Source organism: Astatotilapia calliptera, chromosome 8 (assembly GCF_900246225.1).
Source record: "Astatotilapia calliptera chromosome 8, fAstCal1.2, whole genome shotgun sequence".
Taxonomy (NCBI): domain Eukaryota; kingdom Metazoa; phylum Chordata; class Actinopteri; order Cichliformes; family Cichlidae; genus Astatotilapia; species Astatotilapia calliptera.
In genome coordinates, this window is record NC_039309.1 from 15,646,655 (window position 1) to 15,666,506 (window position 19,852).

The 19,852-nt window shown below is 42.5% G+C and overlaps 1 protein-coding gene across 1 annotated transcript; it reads left to right on the top strand.

Annotated features, from left to right (window-relative positions):
* The first annotated feature begins 7,506 nt into the window (after positions 1–7,506).
* On the top strand, positions 7,507–18,260 carry fscn2b (fascin actin-bundling protein 2b, retinal). Its single transcript, XM_026178964.1, has 7 exons — positions 7,507–8,025; positions 8,326–8,424; positions 8,546–9,272; positions 14,545–14,701; positions 15,004–15,125; positions 15,227–15,394; positions 15,520–18,260. The coding sequence occupies exons 2-7, from the start codon at positions 8,332–8,334 to the stop codon at positions 15,723–15,725; spliced, it is 1,473 nt and encodes a 490-aa protein (XP_026034749.1). The 5' UTR covers positions 7,507–8,025; positions 8,326–8,331; the 3' UTR covers positions 15,726–18,260.
* The last annotated feature ends 1,592 nt before the right edge of the window (positions 18,261–19,852 follow it).

Sequence of the window (19,852 nt, forward strand, 5' to 3'; positions counted from 1 at the left end):
AAACAAACAAACACATGCAGTCCTGTCAGTTTGCTTCGTTATTTCAGCTACCTCGAGGTTAAAAAAAAAGTTACCCAGTTTTGCCATTTGATACTGTCTAAAGATGAATGAGTCTCAAACAGGCTGCGGCTCGCTTCATTTCAATAGCCTTTGATTGACTTTACAGTGGAGGTTGTCACAGATTTTTCTGAAACATGAAATACTAAGACTACTGTGGTCTTTTTCTTAAAAAAAAAAAAATTAAATCAACTTTCTGGTAAAATCTGAATCCGTCATCATTTCAATCAAACTGAAAGAACAATTATTTTGTTAGCATTCAACAATTCCCAGTGCAGCTCCTATGAGATTTTGACATCATGCCAATGTCAGAGCTTTTAAACTCTTAGGAGCTTATGCACTGCACTTTTTTGGGGGGGGGGGGGGGCATGGAGAATTACCATTTTGTAATTCGATTTGAGTTTAAAGTGTTCTGTGAGCTTCTTGTGGGCCCTGAGTGCTTCACTTTTTATACACTGCTTCACGTAGGTTTTTTTTTAACTGAAATGTGCTTTGATTTAAGCTAATTGAACATAGTCAACTTTAATAGTACTAAACTAGCACTAGAAATATTTTTCGATTTTACTAATAGATGTCCTAAGTTGCTTATGTTCCAAATGAAATGGATGTTTAGTTTTTTTCTTCCTTTGCTATCCGACCTTAAATAGTATTGAATGCTAGCTTCAGACAGAAGCTAGTGTTACTCCATTTAACTAAAATATATACTTTGCCATTGACAATTAATAAAAACCTTTTGCTTCCCGATGCACGGAGGCGGTCGCCGACCCGGTATGGAAGTCTTGATGGTCCACATGTTTGATTTGGTGAAGATGCCCTTCCTGAGGCAACCATCCCCTTGGGATCAAAACTAGGAGTGCACTGGCTTGTAAATGGTAAGTGGACCGTTTCTTATACAGAGCGTTGCTACTCTTCTTGAGCACTCAAAGCAATTTATACAACTTGTTTCATTCACTCATTCATGCAAGCACTTTTTTATAATATGTGAAAATACTTTCTAGATAGCATTTGCAAGCATTCATGCACCACTGAATGCATCAGTGCGCACTTGGGGTTCAGTATCTTGCCCAGGAATAGTTTGGCATACTGGAAGAACCAGGGATCAAACAACCAACCTCGTGATTAGTAGATGAGATGCTGAGTTGCGGACATGGAAAGTATAATCCAAGTTTTAATTCTGTCTTTTTTTAGGCCCAGACAGGTTAATTTGTCCAAGTAAGGGCTAGCCTTCTTTTCCAGCAATCCTGGCGTTAGTAGTTAAGCTTTGATTATACTTTACACAAGTCCACTAGGACCCAAGTGATGCACGAGGGTCCATGCTATCATCTGTATGCCTGCCAATTTTTTGTGACCATGAGGACTATTCCTGCGAAGACTTAATACAGCAATGCACCATCTGCGCATGTGGTCCAGGCAGTGGACTTCAAAGAAATATAACAGGAACAGCTATCTGTGTTCACAACAGAATGCAGTCAAGGCTCACCTGCATGGCTGGTGCAATACATAATAACAGGAATACGCTGCCATCATCATCGACGTTCAGTGCAAAAACAGTGTATGCTGTAATAGAGGTTTAATTGAAAAATAAGGTTCACCTAGAAGATTAACAGTTTGGTGGTTGTGTGATCAGGATGGCCTTGGATGGGGTCAGATTCCTGAATTATTGTTACAGTTTGTCCTTATTAAAAAGTGAGAAGGTAGCAAGTGCTGAGCTTGCAAATGCAGACTGTATTTATTATACATGGATGTAGCTTCCAGTTCTGAAAAGTGAAGCAAATGTGCCGTAAATTTCTACTGTGTCCAAAGCTTAGCACATGGCAACTTACTGGGGCTGCAAAAAAAAAAGACACCTAGGAAGCCTCTGTAAACGTCTTATTTAATACAGCACTTTGGACGTTATTAGTTTATACAAAAACTGTACAGCAGGCTGGTAAATCAGTTTATTCTTCACTGAGTGATTGACAAGTTGCAAGCCAATGAATGTGTAGTATAACTTGGTTTCACAGTCATATCCGCCTCTGCACTTGTGACATCTGGTTTAAAAAGCTAATCAGCTTTCACAAAGGGGCTGCAATCTATGCTTGCACACTCTGTGCTGCGAACAAGGTGAACAATCTCTGAGAATAAAACGCTTTCCCAAGTCCGCAGATTTTGTTGGTTTGAACAGTTTGTATAGTCAGATGCAGTGGTCTGGTCTCTTTGGAGACACTGGATGTCCCATAAGTGACATTTAAAATTGTCATTCACTGTAAATAGATAAAATATTAAAATGTTCTCAGTTAGCTTCCAATAGCCTTCCCAGATAGATAGAAAGATACTCACGCAACAATTCTATTTGAATCTCCTTGCCTGTTAATCTTTTGTAATATAATTAATTTATTAAAGGTTAACGGTCGTGTCACTGCACATATAAACACGGGCAAAGGCGCGCGCGGATATGTGTGTGTTGCGGTGGATGTTCAGTTTCGTGGGAGAGCGAGTCGGCTGGCTGCTTTGAAGATAAGGAAACATCGCAACAGACAACGTCTCGTGGAAACTGACTGTAACGCGGACTGACTCTTCACCCACATGTCGACATACAGTTAAATAACATATCAGAGAACCATGGTTTATGTCGCAATTTCGAGCCGTTAAGAAAGAAGAGGACCGGAGCGAAATGTCTGTTCTGAGTTCGCGCGCCTCCTGATAGATGTGAAGCGATGGCGCAAGCGGCCGCGCGGTTGCCCGCGCGAGCCCACGGAGCTCGCGAGAGGGATATTTCCTTTCCTCTCGGATAGAAAAACAAGATAGAGAGGGGGAGGGGAGGAAGGGGGAGTGGTTGAATGCTGAAGATTGGCCAATAACACGGAGAGATCGTTGATAGGCGGGTCTTAAATGCGGGGTCTCAGCCAGTGAAAGCTCGACTGAGGGTCCGTGCCCCCACGTGGGTGTTGAGTTCCATACGACAACGAGCGAGCTTTAGTCCAATCACAGCGCCACAAGGTGTTAATCTTGACGCGGATTGGCCCGCTGCTTTTCACAGAGTCCCCTCACTCATCACGTTTAGCCCATCGTTATTAACTCTTTCCTACCACACAGGAAGGAGCTACTCTGCCCATAAAACACAAACCCGCACTGTAATAGCCAAATGTGAATTAATGAATGATTCAGAGGCGGTTTGTTTTTAGAAACGCAATACATCAGTTAATCCGGACTGTTTCAAAGCCTCGTTTCAGACACATTTAAAAGAAAAGCGAGGGTAATATACTATACTACAGTAGAGCACATGGGGCTGCCCGGAGCAGCGCTGAACCCTTTCAAGCGTGTGTTGGCCTGATCATAATCAAATCAGCATGCAAGAAAACCAATGAGATTAAAAGCACATGAGAAGTGCATGCTTAGCAGTGAGGTATAACCCACATTCACACATCCAGGCACTAAAACCGAGGGTCAAACCTGCACTTATAATGCCACGTACAAGCGTGGTTATACGGGCGCAGCAAAGGGGCTCAGGTACGGTGACGACTCGAAATCACCGAAACTGGGGAAATACCCCCCAACTCCCCGCCCCCTTTCATTTTAATTGCGCTGGTGTTTTGCAGTTGATAAGGTTTGACGTGTTGACGCCTTTCAGTTTCTATAAAGTCTCGTCCGACCACTACCACCGCCCCCCATAAAGCAAGACACATTAAAAGCATTTTTTAAAGAACTTCATTGCCTCCTACCCCATGCAGTCATACAGGCACCAACACTGACAAACCAAGCATCAATCTTCTCTTTCGGTTTTTTTTTTGTCTTCGTAGCCTCCAAAAAATACATAGGCAAGGATCCTGTGGAGGAGCCGAAGTAGAAGGCTGACACCGCCCCTCCGCGGTGGCTTTGGGAATTAAAATTTCGAGCATGCAGTGTGTGTCAAGGGTCAGTGTGTGTGCATGATGATACAACTGTCTAATTATGCAAGCCATCAAAAAGGCCTTATCACAGCTGCTAATTGAATGAATTATTGAATGAATTATTGGATGATCATTCATTTATTTTTAACATGAGGGAAAAGTAACAAAAATTGCAAACTCATTTGCAACATGTGACATATATTGACATTGTTTTCAAAGGTTTCCACCTTTCTACTCAGCCACTGCGTGACCTTCTGAACTGCTCATCCCAGAAGTGCGTGTAAAGATAAGCGAAGCAGGGAAGAAAAAGGTGGACACAGGTAGTCTGATACGACGCAAGATGGGATGGAGAGCGCAAATTTTTACTATAAAGACGCTTGAGCTTTCATATTAACTACAATGAGCACATTTGGTTCATTTGCACTGAAAGAACTGCCCTTTTTCCCTTTACAGTCTCTGAAGTTGAAGTGAACTCTCAAGAGTTATTTACACCTATTCTTCCCGCGTTCCTGTCATGAAAAACAGGCAGCTGCAAAAAACAGATTCTGATTTAATAGTTCATTTTTTTCAGCTGCCAGAGGAGGAGTTAAATCTAAATCTAAGCAATGCAGGTACGTTTAGTTATTCTTAAGTGGGTAACTCTGTAAAAGACCCCCCTACCCCACCAATATTTGATAGAAAACTGGGTCCTCCTGCCAGGTGATTTACAGTAGTAAAGAACTGTATGTTGTCGCTGATGCTGTTGTTGCACAGCAGCAACAGCAGCTTTACAGCTTGTTTTGGTGTGCCTTTGCACAAACAACAAGGACAACCAGTGGACTTAAAGACTGATCCAGTTGATCTCTCTTTCATTCACTTCACAACCTCTGGAAATGAACTGAGCACAAGAGTGGGGAGAATGGGGAAGACTTGGAGATAAACAAAAATAAACAGATAAATAGATATTTTTTAAAAAAGTGGAGATGACTGCAGGAGGAAACCGACCAAAGGGTGACTGTGTATTTGTGGCTGTGTGCCTGTTAGGATGGGGTAAGAGCAGGGGGGACACTGTGGGGTATGCAGCAGCACCCTGCAGTCCCAAGTAATGGCAGAATAGAACTTAATAGGGTAGAAAAAGGCTGGAGGCTGTTAACTCAGAAACGGTCATTTTGAATTCCCCATTCTCTCTCTCCAGCACTTCTTTCCTGCTCCTCCACTTTTCCATTCACCTTGTATGTCTTTAACTCTTCCCATCCATGCCTGCCTGTGTAATTTCCCGATATCCTTAACCCACCTCCCGCTGCCTTTCTTCCTTTCCTTTCCTTTCCTTTCCTTTCGTTTCCTCCCTTCCTCCCCCCTATTCTTCATCTGATTCTCCCACTCCCTCCCCTCCTTGCTCCTCTCCTCCATCCTTCCCTGCTTCATCTCTCTCTTTTCCCGCCCTCCCTCCCTTACTGTGTTTCCTTGGAGGAGGTGTAATGATAGCTATTTGAGTGTCATCAGAGGATCGCTGTAATGGCTTCTAAAGCACCATCCCACGGTTGCCACGGTGAACCTGGCACAGCCGCTGTCCCAGAGTAAGAGGTGAAAAAAAAAACATCTGGTTGGGCTATGGACAGGCATCACCGTGCCGACAGCAGCAGCAGGAGCGGCGGCACATCAGCAGACGATGACGCAGCCCCCAGGGGCCACAGAGAGTGAGCTAATGATGCGTGGGATAGGATACATCTGAGGAGGAAGTACAGTACTAGTGATAATAGTGATAGTAATGAAAATAATAGCACTGATAACAATAACAGTTTATGGCTTTTTTGATTGGTGAGCAGCACGTCTGTCTCCCCCTCCCATCGCTTCCCCCCTCAGCCTCTGTGTTTGTACAGTTTGCCCGTTTTAGGCAGAACTGAAGACAAATGAAGAAGGGCAAAAGGTCGACTGATGATGATTTTTAACGATGGAAGTGTGTTATATCTGTTATTTTTCTGTTCTTATTAAAATATTACATGTACGCACGTGCATGCACGCTGCAGCAGGCTTTTTAGCAGCAAGAGATCCAATGAAGAGCAGGGTGAACATTTCTAAGAAGTGATTTTTATCCACATCATTGAGTGTGTTTAAGAAGACGCCATCAAATTTTCAATTGCTTGCGCCCAGATAGAATTTGTAGAATGAACTGCAAACTTATTTTCTCTGCTATTGCTTTTCACCTTAATGTCTCAGTTGTTGAATCAAAAAAACTCTCAAATACTGAAAATGATTTTGGCGGGTTTATATCGGACTGTGTGCAAAAAAAGGGATGTCCTCCATAGGTTAAGCAACAGAGCTCTGTGTGTGGTATAATGTGGATGTGAAAGTAAATAGTAAATTCGTTTTTCGCTTAGTTGTTTATTATTCTAAAAATTAGTCTTATTTTAATTTCTTTCTAAGATGTTTGCTTCTGCTTTGCATTGTGTCACCACCAGAAAGGCTTAAGGGAAAAATTGCACCACCCGCGTCCTTCAGAGCATGTGTGTTTGCAAGCGTGTGATTTTGTGTGCAGTGCGCATTGTTCATTACATTTAGTGTAGTTCAAGTCTGGGTCAGGAAGAGTAAATCTTTAGGTGGGTGGTGTTTACTATGAACCCTGAGACCCTCCTCTGACCTTTGTGTGTATGTGTTTGTGTGTGCAGTGATGACATGTATGTTGCTGTGGGTCATTGCACCTATGTGTGCGTTTAAAGGCACTGACAAGCAGAATGGGCAGTGTGCGTGCGTGTGTGTGTGTGTGTGTGGAGGGGGGGTTAAGGGACTGGGGAGGGGTTGTGTCAGTAGATTAGCCAGGTTGGGATGATTGGGTTGAGGATTAGATGGATTCGGGAACAGACACGTCTGTTTACTCCGCAAAGAAGACTTACAATAGGCTGATTGGCAAGCTTGATTGCACACACACACACAATTGCAGGTGCTTATGCCACACACACACAAACACATTCATTCAAAACCCCATATGTTGATTAGCTTGTTATTGTTGCCTTTCTAATGCCCGCCATCTCCTTTCCTAAATTCAGTTGTAAAGTCCGACTCCCCCTGCCTCTCAGACATAGTTCCCACAAGGACTGACCCAGAGAGCTTGCAATCAGAGAAGGAGTGTAACTAAAGCCGAGCACGGCCAGGTAAGGAGAGCTGCACTCAGGCAACTACTCCAAAGGCACAGGGAGTGCTCTGGTTACACGGGGCTGTGTGTGTGTATATTTTGTTTGCATTGTTTCTACTTGCTCCTCTTTATGCGTCACAGAAAAAGGTGAAGTGCTGAGCTCGGAATAAGGTGCAGAGGCAGAGAAAGGCAGGATTACACACATGGCAGGTTAGAGAAAGGCGGTGAGAGAGAAGGAGAGGATGGGAGGAAAAAGCGACAGAGAGAGGCTTAAGATTACAGAGTCGAGCACCTTTTGTTGCTGAGTTCAGTTGCGATGGACCGCTTAAGTTTAGGGAAAGAGTGAAGGACTTCTTCAATCCTCTACCATAAAATTAGTAGGACTGTGGAGGATGTTATCCTTCGCTGATCAAACCTGTGCCTGATTTTTTTTTTTTTTTTGACGAAAAGAAAGAAAAGGAACCCCAGACTTCGAGGAAGGTGAAGAAGAAGAAGGTCAGAGTACTTGATGTGACTGATCTAAAGATAGTTGGCAAAGCAGCCAAAGGAGGAGCAAATGCAAAACCCCAGAGAAGTTTAGTAAGAGGGGGGAACAAGTGATTGAGCCTTCAGGGTGAATAACAAGTCATGCAAGAACAAGAGTTAAGCCGGACAAGAGAGCACTGTTCAGCACAAGAGAGAGAGGGCGAGGGTAGGCTGCAGAAGCAGAGATAAGCAGTCCACAGCAAAATTAGTCTACAGAGAAAGAGGGGTTGACACCGGACTGAAGAGAGATCAAGGTTGACTCAAGTCTTTGCTGCCTCTAACCTGATTAGGGAGAATAGTAGCGGCAGTGGAGGCGAGCCGGGAGACCCGATCAACCGAATGTGAGAGCCGGCAAGAGCAAAAAGAAAAAGAATTACAAGAGGACGCTCGGTGAAAGAAGCCTCTTAAATCTGGGAGCTGGAATTAGAGCCGTAGGAACTGCAGAGGGAAAGCCACAAAACCACAGTAAGTAAATTAGGAGGCTGTGGCTGGAAAAATGTGTAATGACGCCATGGGCGGGGGAAGGAATTTGTGGTCTTGGAAGTGCTTTATATACTGTACCTTAATGAATTGATTTCCTGCCTTTGCAACTTTTATATTTCATCATCCTCGTGACATCACCACCTACCATTCCACTTTTAAAACCCACTAGTCCTCCATTATTTCTGTGTTCAGTTTTACCTCAAATTAAGTTTCTTCCCCCTTCATCGCTAACTTGTTTCTCCCTTTCCACTCTTCTCTCTTCTTGCTCTTCCAATTCCACAGGTGAAAATGCCCACAAATGGGAACCGTCCTTTGAAGCTGCAGTTTGGTCTGATCAATCACGAGGGTCGCTACCTTACTGCTGAGTCCTTTGGCTTTAAGGTATAAAAATACAATAAGAGTGACAAACTATAAGGTGTCGATTTGCATTTCTGCTGGTGATGCTTTGCTGTTGGATCAGTATATGCAAGATTTTCAAGTGATACCTTTTCGTGCTTCTTAGGTGAATGCGTCAGCTCCCAGTCTGAAGAAAAAGCAGATATGGACTTTAGAGCAGGACTCCCAGGACAGCCAGGTGGTCTATTTACGCAGTCACCTGGGACGCTACCTGGCCTCCAACAAGGACGGCAAAGTCACCTGTGAGGCAGATGGCCACAATTCAGACTGTCGCTTCCTCATCGTGGCTCAGTCAGATGGCCGCTGGGCGCTGCAGTCTGAGCAGTACCTCCGCTTCTTCGGCGGCTCTCGGGACTACCTGTCCTGCTTTGCCCAGGTGATCACAGATGCAGAGCTGTGGGCAGTGCACCTGGCTCTGCATCCCCAGGCTAACCTGCTGTCTGTGGCCCGTAAGCGTTATGCCCACCTCTCTATGGAGGATGGGGAAATTGCTGTGCATCTGAACATTCCCTGGGGTGTGGCAGCGCTCCTGACCCTTGTCTACCAGGAAGGAAAGTATTGCCTAAAGACCTGTGACAGCCGGTTCCTCGGCAATGATGGAAAGCTCCTAATGGAGAGCGGGAGGGCCACAGCGTACACGTTGGAGCTGAAGTGTGGGAAGCTGGCCTTCAAAGACTGTGAGGGGAAGTATTTGTCTCCCATGGGTCCTACAGGGACCCTGAGGTCCGGACGATGTTCGAAACCAGGCAAAGATGAACTATTTGACCTGGAGGAGAGTCACCCTCAAGTAGTTCTGACAGCAGCCAATGGGCGATATGTCTCCATAAGACAAGGTAGGAAAACACAGAAATATCAGAGGGACAGGATATTCTAGCGAATTAGATTTTATCCTAAATCCTTGCAATACACACACACACAAATTGCTCCCCTGGCAGCTTGCTAGTACCCTAAAGAATCCCACATGTCTGATTAAATGGACAAAGGCTGACCTTAGGTGCCATCGAGAGTGGTCACACAAGCTTTTGCTGACAGACACAGACCTATGTGCATACATAATGAAGGAGAAATTGACAGCCGATAAGGGATGCATGGTAATTATGGGTAATGTAGTCTGCACATCAAGTTGCATCAACAACACAGTACGTGGCTGCATGTCTCAAAGAAAACAAGATTGCTGGGGCTGATATGGGAGACTATCAGCCCCATCGTTGAGACCTGAGACAAGCACGTCATTTGTGTTCATGGCCGCTGGCCTACATCAGTATCGAGCCTAAACTAATAAGTTATTTTATTTAAATAACAGACTTAATGTGCATACATTTCAAGGAGAATAACAGAAGCAGACTTCTCAAGAACAACTTGCAATCACTTTTTATGTATTAAGAATAAAAAAGATGGTTCCATACTCCTAAAATATCAGATACCTCATTGTGAAATGTTCAGAAAAAGGGCCCTTTGTTTTCATTTTCTTTCACTAAATAATCTATTACAAATAGAGCTCTTTTCGAAAATCCCTTCTCAATCCTTCTCAAATGTACCTTCTGGCTTTGTTGGGCAATGTTGTTAACACGCTTTTACCCCTTGAGCTTACTGAAACAGCTGCCTGTAACCAATATACTGCAGAGTAATGCTCTGTTGATACTGTATTATGTATTTACTCTTCAGTCTTGTGATCGGGCTGTTGGAGGGGAGTTATTTGATCAGCGCGCAGGCACGACACCACACTACTGTACTGATGGATTACACCTGCTCCTCATTGACGTCGACATTAGGCTTTGTTTAGCGCAGCAGAAAAACTACAAAAACTATAATTGTGAGGGTTACATTACATGTGACTACAAATGCACTTGCATTAGGAGGGACTTGCACAGAGTTTCAATTGCTGATGGTCCAAAGGGCTTGCTGGTCTGATTTGAAACTGGATTTGGGGCAGATTAGCATACACCCCCCCAGTCCTTGTCAGCATACTTGGTCATGACAGCCATCCACAGGCTGCAGATTCTTGTCTGCAGGGTTGAGTTACTTCAGGCCTGGGTGCTGTAATTGAATCTCCCCACCACTCATTGTTCCTGGTTAGCAGTGGGGGCTGCAAGCAGGAACCAAAGCATTGAAAACTGATTGGTTAAAGGGAAAGGAAGAAAATGGTTAAACCCTAAACACATATATGTAGCACATCACATGCATGCATGCAAGGATACTTTTTGCAGCATACTTTGTATCTGTTCTCTCCTTCCCCTTCCTACACTTGTCCCGCACAAACAAAAGCTTTATCTTTCTTTGAGACACTCGCCCACTCACTACCATACCATCCTACTGCGGCGAGTGGTGAGATGAGGTGTGTTGAATTATTGATGAAGTTGGCCCCTGTTCCTGGAAGGCAAGGGTGGGAGGGGAGTCTGCTTTCAGAAACCCAAGCTTCCTCATACCTGCGGCCAAAACTTGTCCCCCACCGAATCCCGCTCTAACCAGTTAATCTAACCTGTTAACCTCAGCCTGAGTCAACCTCTATATGCTACTGGAAAGAAAAATCAAAGACAGAGTAAATATGCTCTATTTAGCAAGCTATGCCATTGTGACAGGTCATATTGCTTTTTTTGTAGGGTTTCAGTGGAAGGTGAGTGAATCAGATAAATTCTTAACCAGCATCAAACACTGAAGCAAGTGTGTGTTTGTGCTTTTCCTTGTATATAGTTTACAAGTGTGCATGTTTTAATGTGTCATACAGATCTGTTATCAAACCTCTCATCACGTTTCCTCGGGCACAAGGGGCCCGCTCTGCCCTGAATGTGAAAAGGAGATGACAGTCCAAATTTTCACAAACTTTTCAGGTCCACAGACACATAAAAGCACACATACCGTATACATGATCAGGCGTGCAGAGCTCAGTAACAGATAAGCCGAAAAAATAATTGGATTGAAATGCAGTTGTAAAGGATGAAGAATTTAGAGAGAGAGAGAAATAAGGGACATGGGGATAGTAGCATCAGCTTACCATTAATAATTGACGCCAGAGCCATCTATCGTTGATGGATTAGTTAGGCCTGCTCCACTTGCAGGCTCTGTAAGACAACATCAGGAAGTGGAGCTGGTTCTGGGGTCTGATCCAAAATAATGCACTACTGAATCTACCTGTTTGTCCTCCAGATACACCTGAGAGTGTACTGATATGTGTGTGCTGTGCTTATTGTTTGATGACAACATCTCACTTCTTATCCTCAGATTGCTGGCTTGGATTTCAGTATATCTAATCTCCCTCCCTATCTGTTCTTCTTTTCTTTCTCTTCCTTCATCCTTCTCTCCTTCCTCTGCCTCCCTTTCTCTCATCTATCAAATAGCAGCTGTGAGGTCCCAGCTGAGCCCTGTGTGAAGATCATTTCTGGGTTGAATTAGTGTGAAATGGGCACATGGAATAGGTAGACAAAGCATGACATTGAGTTGGGATGAGAGAGAATGGGAGTGATAGGCCCCCAGGCATAGCTGAAGAGTGGAAGGGCTAAAAATTATGCTTCAAATGCACTTAAGATCAATGATAATTTCACCAGTTGTAAGACTTCATGATGCCACGTTTATCGGGTGTGAATAAGATGTGATTAAAGCATCCCAGTGGCTCAGTAACCATGACATCTTTGTCACGTGTCAGCCCCCTTTTCTCCTTCCAACAGTGAGATTTGAAATTAGCTGTAGAGTGAAGCAACAAAAAATTTGTCATCGGGCCTCTCACACATGCTGAATGTTTATCTGTCTTGGAGTATGCCAAAGTTATTTACATGCATCCATTATTAACCTTTAACCACTTGATGTCTTGATCATAATGAGCAGTTACAAGGTCACAAAGACGTATTCATTGCTGCACAAAAACCTCCTTGTTATTGCTTTGGTTGCTAGCAGTTTACCACAGTCACCCATAGTTTACATAGATGACAGCATCTTGGCAGCAAACACTTACAAACTACTCACTGCTACTGCTACATTTTTCTTTTTATAACTTACTGACCTCACCCACGGCTGGAGTCTCAGCTGAAACCTCAGCCCTAAGATTTTGGTCACTGCCCTTTTGTTTTTTTGGACACAGACGCTTGTTAGCTTATTAGCTTATTTGAGGAGAGGGTGAAGCACAAAGTTATCAGCTAATGCTAGCTAGCTTGGTTAGCTAGCTACATAAGTAAAGAGCACAGTTTGAATGTGCAAACACGGCCAGCTGCTAGTTGGTGCTTACATACAAATAAAATAATTGAATTTTGTTCACCTAATGGGGCAAAAAAAATTGCACAGCCTATTTGTACAAGTAATCTTAGAGCAGGCCCCAAAAACACCAATACAATAAACAGAGTTACAGTTCTGTGACTCAAATTAGTTGAGCAGGCAGCTAGCAGTTAAAGGGATCATTTTTGAGGTGGCTGATACTACCACGAAATGAGTTAACGGGGTAAAGTAGAACTCTTGTACTATCTTATGTGTCTTCTTAAGAGTTGGAAGAGAATCAGTCATTGCTATGCTCCTTGTCTCAGATTCAAGCCATTGCTTCACAAGGTTAACAGCTCAGCAAATTAGTAACTCATTCAGTGACAATGTACAACATGGTCCTAGGTGGAAAATTCAGTGTCAAACATTAATTTGTGCATGCATGTTACATACTAACCCACAGTGGTTAGTATCAAAGACACTTCTAGTGTAGTCTGACTTATTTCCTCTTGTTTTCCTCTTTTGCATGTAGATACAGTTCTATTTGACCTCAGGTCAGGGGGAAGCTTGTTCCAAAGAAAAGGACCACAGGAACTGAAAGCACACATTAGATCAAATTCTGGGAACAGTTAAAAAAGCTGGACCTTATACCCTCAGAGGTCTAAGCATAGATACTCATTATGGACCCTAGCAAGTTATTGTAACCCACTAGTGTAGTTTATTTATAACTAAACGGTGCCATTGGTTCTTTTGCATTTTTACCATGTTATCCCTCTGCTTTATCATCCGTGCTTCCTTCAGTTTGAGTTTTGAGAGGTTTTGGTAATTATCTGCACATCCTGCTAAGTGTGGACCATAAAATCCTCTGGTCTCTTCCTGTTTTTCCTTTATTCTTTTATTGAGGGGATTGAGGGATTGGACGGGTAGCACTCGAAAGCTGATTATATCAGAGCCCTGCTGTGAGGAGGGCAGACTGACAGGGCCAAAGGTGGGGTGAGGGTGGGAGGTGGGGCTTGAGGGGGGTCAGGGGGTACGCAGGAAAAGATCGGGGAAGGGATGAAGGTGGAGAATGATGACCAGGGAATAGAACAGGAAGAGATAAGAGGCATGCAGATTAGTGTTGTTAAAGGATTAGGAAAATGTATTGAGAATACTCGGGAATGCATCTAATTTAGGCTTAGCCCTCTGCAAGCTGTCTTGCAGTTTGTGGCAAACTATTGTCTTCCTCTCTGCGTTCAGGACAGTGTTAAAATGTGGCAATCAACAAAATAACTAAAATATGTATAGACAAGAAGCAAATTATCTACTTAAAACTAATGGGTTACATTCAGTAAATAACAGAGGATTAATTGTAAAGCCTGTTTGCCTTTGAACCTAGAAGACAAAGTACCCAAGTAAGAGTTTGTCACAGCTGTTTCTGTTTCACGTGTAAATAATAGAAATACTAAAATAATAATAGAGATTTTAATAAAGTGTTTTTCAGTCACAAGTGAGATTTTTGTTCAGGTGTTAAGTGGTCTTGGTGTAATCAACACAAAGCCTCACGGTGAGAGTGTTGTGTCTCTAAAACAGCTGATAACACTTTCACTTTAAGAAGCATCTTCCTGCCTTGGCATAATTATTTTGTTTCTCCATTTCCTGTATGCTCTTTTCATAACTGCATCCAGAGCTGCAATCACTGAAAATGTATTTACCCTCAGGAAGATATTCGAGGACGACACGTGGGATAAAGAGTGCAGTTTAAAAGATTTTTTAAAAATAACAGGATCAGATATAATTACAAGATCTTTTGTAGACCAAGCTAAACAAATCAGTGCGACTTCATTTTTAATCACAGTGTTTCTATAACACTAAAAACACCTCACATTTTCCAGCTTAAAGCAAAGTAACAGTGACAGCATGTGTTTATTTCGTCTCTCCCAGGAGTGAGCCTTGCAGCCAATCAGGAAGATGAGACAGACATGGAGACTTTTCAGATGGAGATTGACAAGGAAACCAAGAAGTGTACGTTCCGCACCAGCCAAGGGAACTGCTGGGCTCTGGTGGCTCATGGAGGCGTCCAGTGTACTGCAACTGAATTGTAAGAGAAGACTTTTATATGTTGTATAGAGAAAAATTAATGAATTTATCATTGAAAATGAGTCAATTGGACATTTTACGTTACATAAATTTGACTCATTGCAACTGATAATTAAGATGCAAGGGTTAACATAAGAGGGATGGTCAAATGAGTGCATGAGATAGCAAACAGGTGAATCACATAGAATGATAAATAACTGTTATGAAGGAATGATCCCAGCAAATTTAGGCAATTTTCGTTTTATTTTACACATTATCCAAAACACCGAACTTCAAAAAAGTGTGAAATCTTTTCCACCACAGGTCAGCAAACACCATGTTCTCAGTGGAGTGGCTTGGCCACAAGGTGGCACTAAAAGCCAGCAATGGCAAATACATCTGTACCAAGAAAAACGGCCAGTTAGTCGCTGTCAGTGACTCCATCGGTAGGAGGACAGTCCTTTATATTATAGCCCCTTTCTTTGGTAATTAAGAGGTGGCTCTTACCTCTCTTTTTTCTGATCATTACTATGTTGACTTTTTCCAGGGGATGATGAACAGTTCACTCTGAAACTCATCAACCGACCCATGCTTATCCTTAGAGGAGAGAATGGATTCATCTGCCACCACAGAAACTCGAACACGCTGGATGCCAGCAGATCTGTCTATGACATTTTCACTGTGCAATTCAGCAATGGAGCCTACCATATTAAAGGTCAGCACATACATCAAACATACTTCTGGAAAAAGCCAGGTTGCTTAGTTTTCCTCTAATTTGCTTGTTTACTGCAATTTGTCTACTCTGTCTGACTTTGGTGTATTTACTTTAAACCCCTGCAGGTGCTGATGGCCGGTTCTGGTACGTTAACAGTGCCGGGCTGGTGTGTTCAGATGGCGAGGCCCCTGAGGATTTCACTCTGGAGCTCCTTGAGCACGGCCGTCTCGCCATCCGTGGCAAGAATGGCAAATACCTGCGTGGAGACCAGGGAGGCACTCTTAAGGGAGATGGACTCTGCCTGAGCAGCTCAGCCCTCTGGGAGTATTAATACAAACCAATATTAGTCCAAACCTGAGTCCTAGCTCATCTCATTGTTGGCATTAAGTGCTTAATGTGAATCTAAATCACTGTTATTCTTTTTCCTTTTGCAAAGAGCATTATTGAGAGAGGCTCACATAGCTAGGTGAACAAAGAGAGGACTGCATATGTATATATTAGGCCAAGAGAATCTCAATGAAGTGAACAGTGTTTTGAGTGAGGATTTTAACAATTAGTGTTAATGAACACTTCATGTTTTCACAGATTTAGTTATTAGTATGACATAACGTAACATGACATGACATCCTTTTATGTATATTCATCATTCCATCTATATCTTTTTTGCCTTTTAACCACTAAAAACAAGTATTACATGAGCAAGCCAGTAAAGTTGTAGTGTGGGCATGTAATGGTACCGTTCACTCATTAGGTCAAGTGACACAGGGTGCCATTTGAGGCAGACGCAGTCACCATTAGAAGTGATGTCACCCTCTAGGTGGGTGAAGTCATGCATGGTACTACTGACTGAGGTTATTAGGAGACGAGAGTGACAAGGTTTCAAATAGCTGCCTGTAGAAACAGAGAAAGACTGTACCCGAGACTCGTACTTGGAGTGTGTTTTCTTTTTCTTTTGTGAACACAGAGATTTTTAAAAATGCATATCTTGCATTATTTTGTTTAGGTAAAGATTGTTTTATCAAAATAAAGGAACCAGGGATATCATAAAAAGCTGAAAATATGCTTCCTTCCCATTAATGTCACAAAATTAGCAGTACTACATCATGTGAGCGTGCCATAGGAGTTAATAACACTATGACCAATTTCAAAGTGTTCCTTGTGGATTTATGATGGACATTATTTCGTTCTGACTACATGGAAACAATGCAGCTGGAAGCTTATTATCTACATGCAACTTCTTCTGTGTTAGCAGGGAATTATGAACTCACTCAATATACACTTGCCAGCCACATCATTAGGTACATCTGATCAAGTGCTAAATAGCTGAAATCAAGAAGTCAAAAACTGCACTTAGCATGTGTGTGTTTTGAAGAAGTCGGTTGATGGGGGCCTGATGAGGTGAAAGACCAACAGTTGGCAGAAAATGACCTAATCAGCCAATCACATGGCAGAAACTCAGTGCTTTTGGGCACACTAGACAACCTGCTAAAGTTCAAACTCAGTATCAGAATAATAAAGAAAGGTAATTGAAGCTACTTTGAACGTTATATGGTTGTCAGTGCCAGACAAGGTGGTACTTCAGAAGCTGCTGATATGCTGGGATATTTTGACACTACTATCCAGAAAATATCCAGTGTGCACCAGTTCTCTGGATGAAAATGCCTCATTGATGTCATAGATCAGAGGAGAAACTCATAGGAAACAGAAATAACCAACTCTTTACAAACAAGGTATGCAGAAGGGCATCTCTGAACACCTCACATGGTGAAGCAGATGTACTACAGCAGCAGAAGACCACACTGGGTGCCACTCCTGTCACCTACAAACCAGAAACTGAAGCTATAACGCAGAAGGGCTCACCAAAATTGAACAACTGAAGACCTGAAAAATGTGGCCTGGTTTGATGAGTCTTGAATTCTCCTGTATCAGTGGTTCAGACTGCTGGTGGTGGTGGCTGCCTCTGCACCACGTCACTAGTTTCTTGAATATTGAATGACTTCACTGTATGGTCCCCAGATCTCAATTCAATATAACACCTTTAGGATGTGGTGGAATGGCAGATTCACATCATGGATGTGCAACCTGCATATCTGCAGCAAGTGTGTGATGCTATCATGTAACTATGGACCAGCACCTTGCTGAATCTTTGCTACAAAGCTATAAAAACAATCCAAGGGTACCATAACCCAGTACTAGCAAGGTATACCTAATAAAGTGGCTGGTCAGTCTATAATCAAGTTTACCACTGACGTTTGATATTGTGGCCTGAGAGACAGAATGTATAAAAGTCAGAAAGTCGACTTTTGTTTTTCTTTATTAAGCTGAAAAACTGCAATGTTTTCTTGAGAGATTCATCTTTTGGCGATTTCAAGATTTCAAGGGGTTAAACTGTTGAATGTCTTATAATCAGCTCTTGCGTTTGCTGTTAAAATCATTTACATTTTGTTGGATCAAATTTAGCAATTTTGTTCTTCATCATCACCTGCTATTCTCAAAGCCGGTGCTGTTTTTGGATGCACCTTGGCTGTCATAGTGAAAGAGTTTAGCAGCAAGGAACAGAACTCACCTGCTGCTGCTTTAGGCGTGTTGACGCTATCAGCTTTCGCACATCACACCATGATGGCAGCAGAAAATACCATCAGTTTCAGCAGCAGCAATGGTTGCTGAAATTATGGCACATTTGTCAGGTGCTTACTGGCTTTCTCCTCCTAAATGTCCTTCTCGCTCTTTTTCAGTCCCTTCTTAATAACAGTGATTGTTATTTTGACAAGAATGAAAATGTCCTGGCAAGACTGCCCAAGCTACTGACCGCTGTCACTGTTTCTATGTTCTGCTCTAAATTAAGCAAATAAATTCTCATGTTCTGTTTATGTGTCAGTGTGCTCATTCATAAAAGAGAGTGGACCCAAACTAGCACTGGAATCCGATGTTGAGACTGAACCCTGTAGTAAAATCTGTTTTTAAAATCTTGTTATATTAGATCTAAAGTCATGGTGAAAAGAAAGCAAAGGCTGTTTCAATTCCTAGGTTTATATGTGGCCATAATGAGAAAATATCCAGTCCACGCCAGGGCTTAAACCTGAGCTGAACAACAACACATGACATATTTAACTGTGTCATTATTTATTTAACAGAACTGAGCCAACATGCGGATGCAGAGTGTGAAAGAGCAGCCCACGTAGAATTTCCTTTAACAGCAATAACTTGAATGCATCGTTTTCTGTGTGACTTTATCACTCTCTCACACTGTTAAGAAGGAATTTTTGTTCTCTCTTCTTTACAGCATTGCTTCATTGATTAAGGTTTGCAGATATTTATTCATGCACAGCTCTGTTATGGCCCTCAGCACTTTGCTCAGGTTCAGGTCTGGACTTTTAACTGGGCCACTGTAACACCTTGTTTTCTTTCAGCCTTTCTCTTGTAGATTTGCTGCCATGCTTGGGATGAGTGTCCTGTTGCATGAGCAGCCAAGCTTTAGCTGTCAGACAGGACCTCACATTTGACTCTAGAATATTTTGGCATTCAGAGGAGTTCATGGTCGACTCAGTGACTGCAGGGTGCGCAGCTACTGTGGCTGCAAAACAAGCCCAAATCATTACCCCTCCACCGCCGTGCTTAACAGTTGTTAAGAGGTGTTTGTGCTGCTATGCTGTGTTTGGTATTCTCCACGTGGTATCATGCATTGTGGCCAAACATCTTTAGTTTGGTTTTATCTGCCCAAAGGATATTGTTTCTATTGTCTTGTGGTTTGTTCAAATGCAACTTGGTCTTGGTTTCTTCCATTTCTCTGAACACTGAATGGTCTGACCTTGGGGTGAATTTGCTGGGACATCCTCCCCTTGGAAGATTGTCCTGAATGATATTGAATAATCTTCCTCACTTTAGGATGATGAACTTCAATCTTGTAATCCTTCCCAGATTGATGGGCAGCAACTACTGCTTCTGTAAGATCACTGCTGATGTCTTTAATTATTGGCATTGTGTTAACACAGACCTGCAAATCACCAAAATATCTGCTTTTATAGAGCTGCTCACATTTGCTAATTATCAGTTACGGTGGTTCTTTTTGGCTTTTGAGTTTTTGTTGAATAAATATGGACGCAGAGTAATATGTCATGTGTTGTTGATCATTTATGTTTGTATTTATCTAATTGTGAGACCTCCTTACGACTAAATTATTTGTATTATATCCTCATACATGAAATGTTGTAATTGAAATAGGGTAGATTTTCTTTCTATCATGACTCTAAGTGATCAAGCCCATTATTTCCAGGATATTTAAGTCACTAATCCAGTTCTGAACCTAGAACCTCAGCAGGCTCACACTTTAATCAGTCGGCTTGCTGTACTTATGAGACAATAACCCGCAGAGTGTTGCTTAAGTTGTGAGTCTGAGCCAGACCTTTAAGGGACAATGGCTGTTAAGTAAAAAGGATTCAGTGAGTTACATATGTTTAG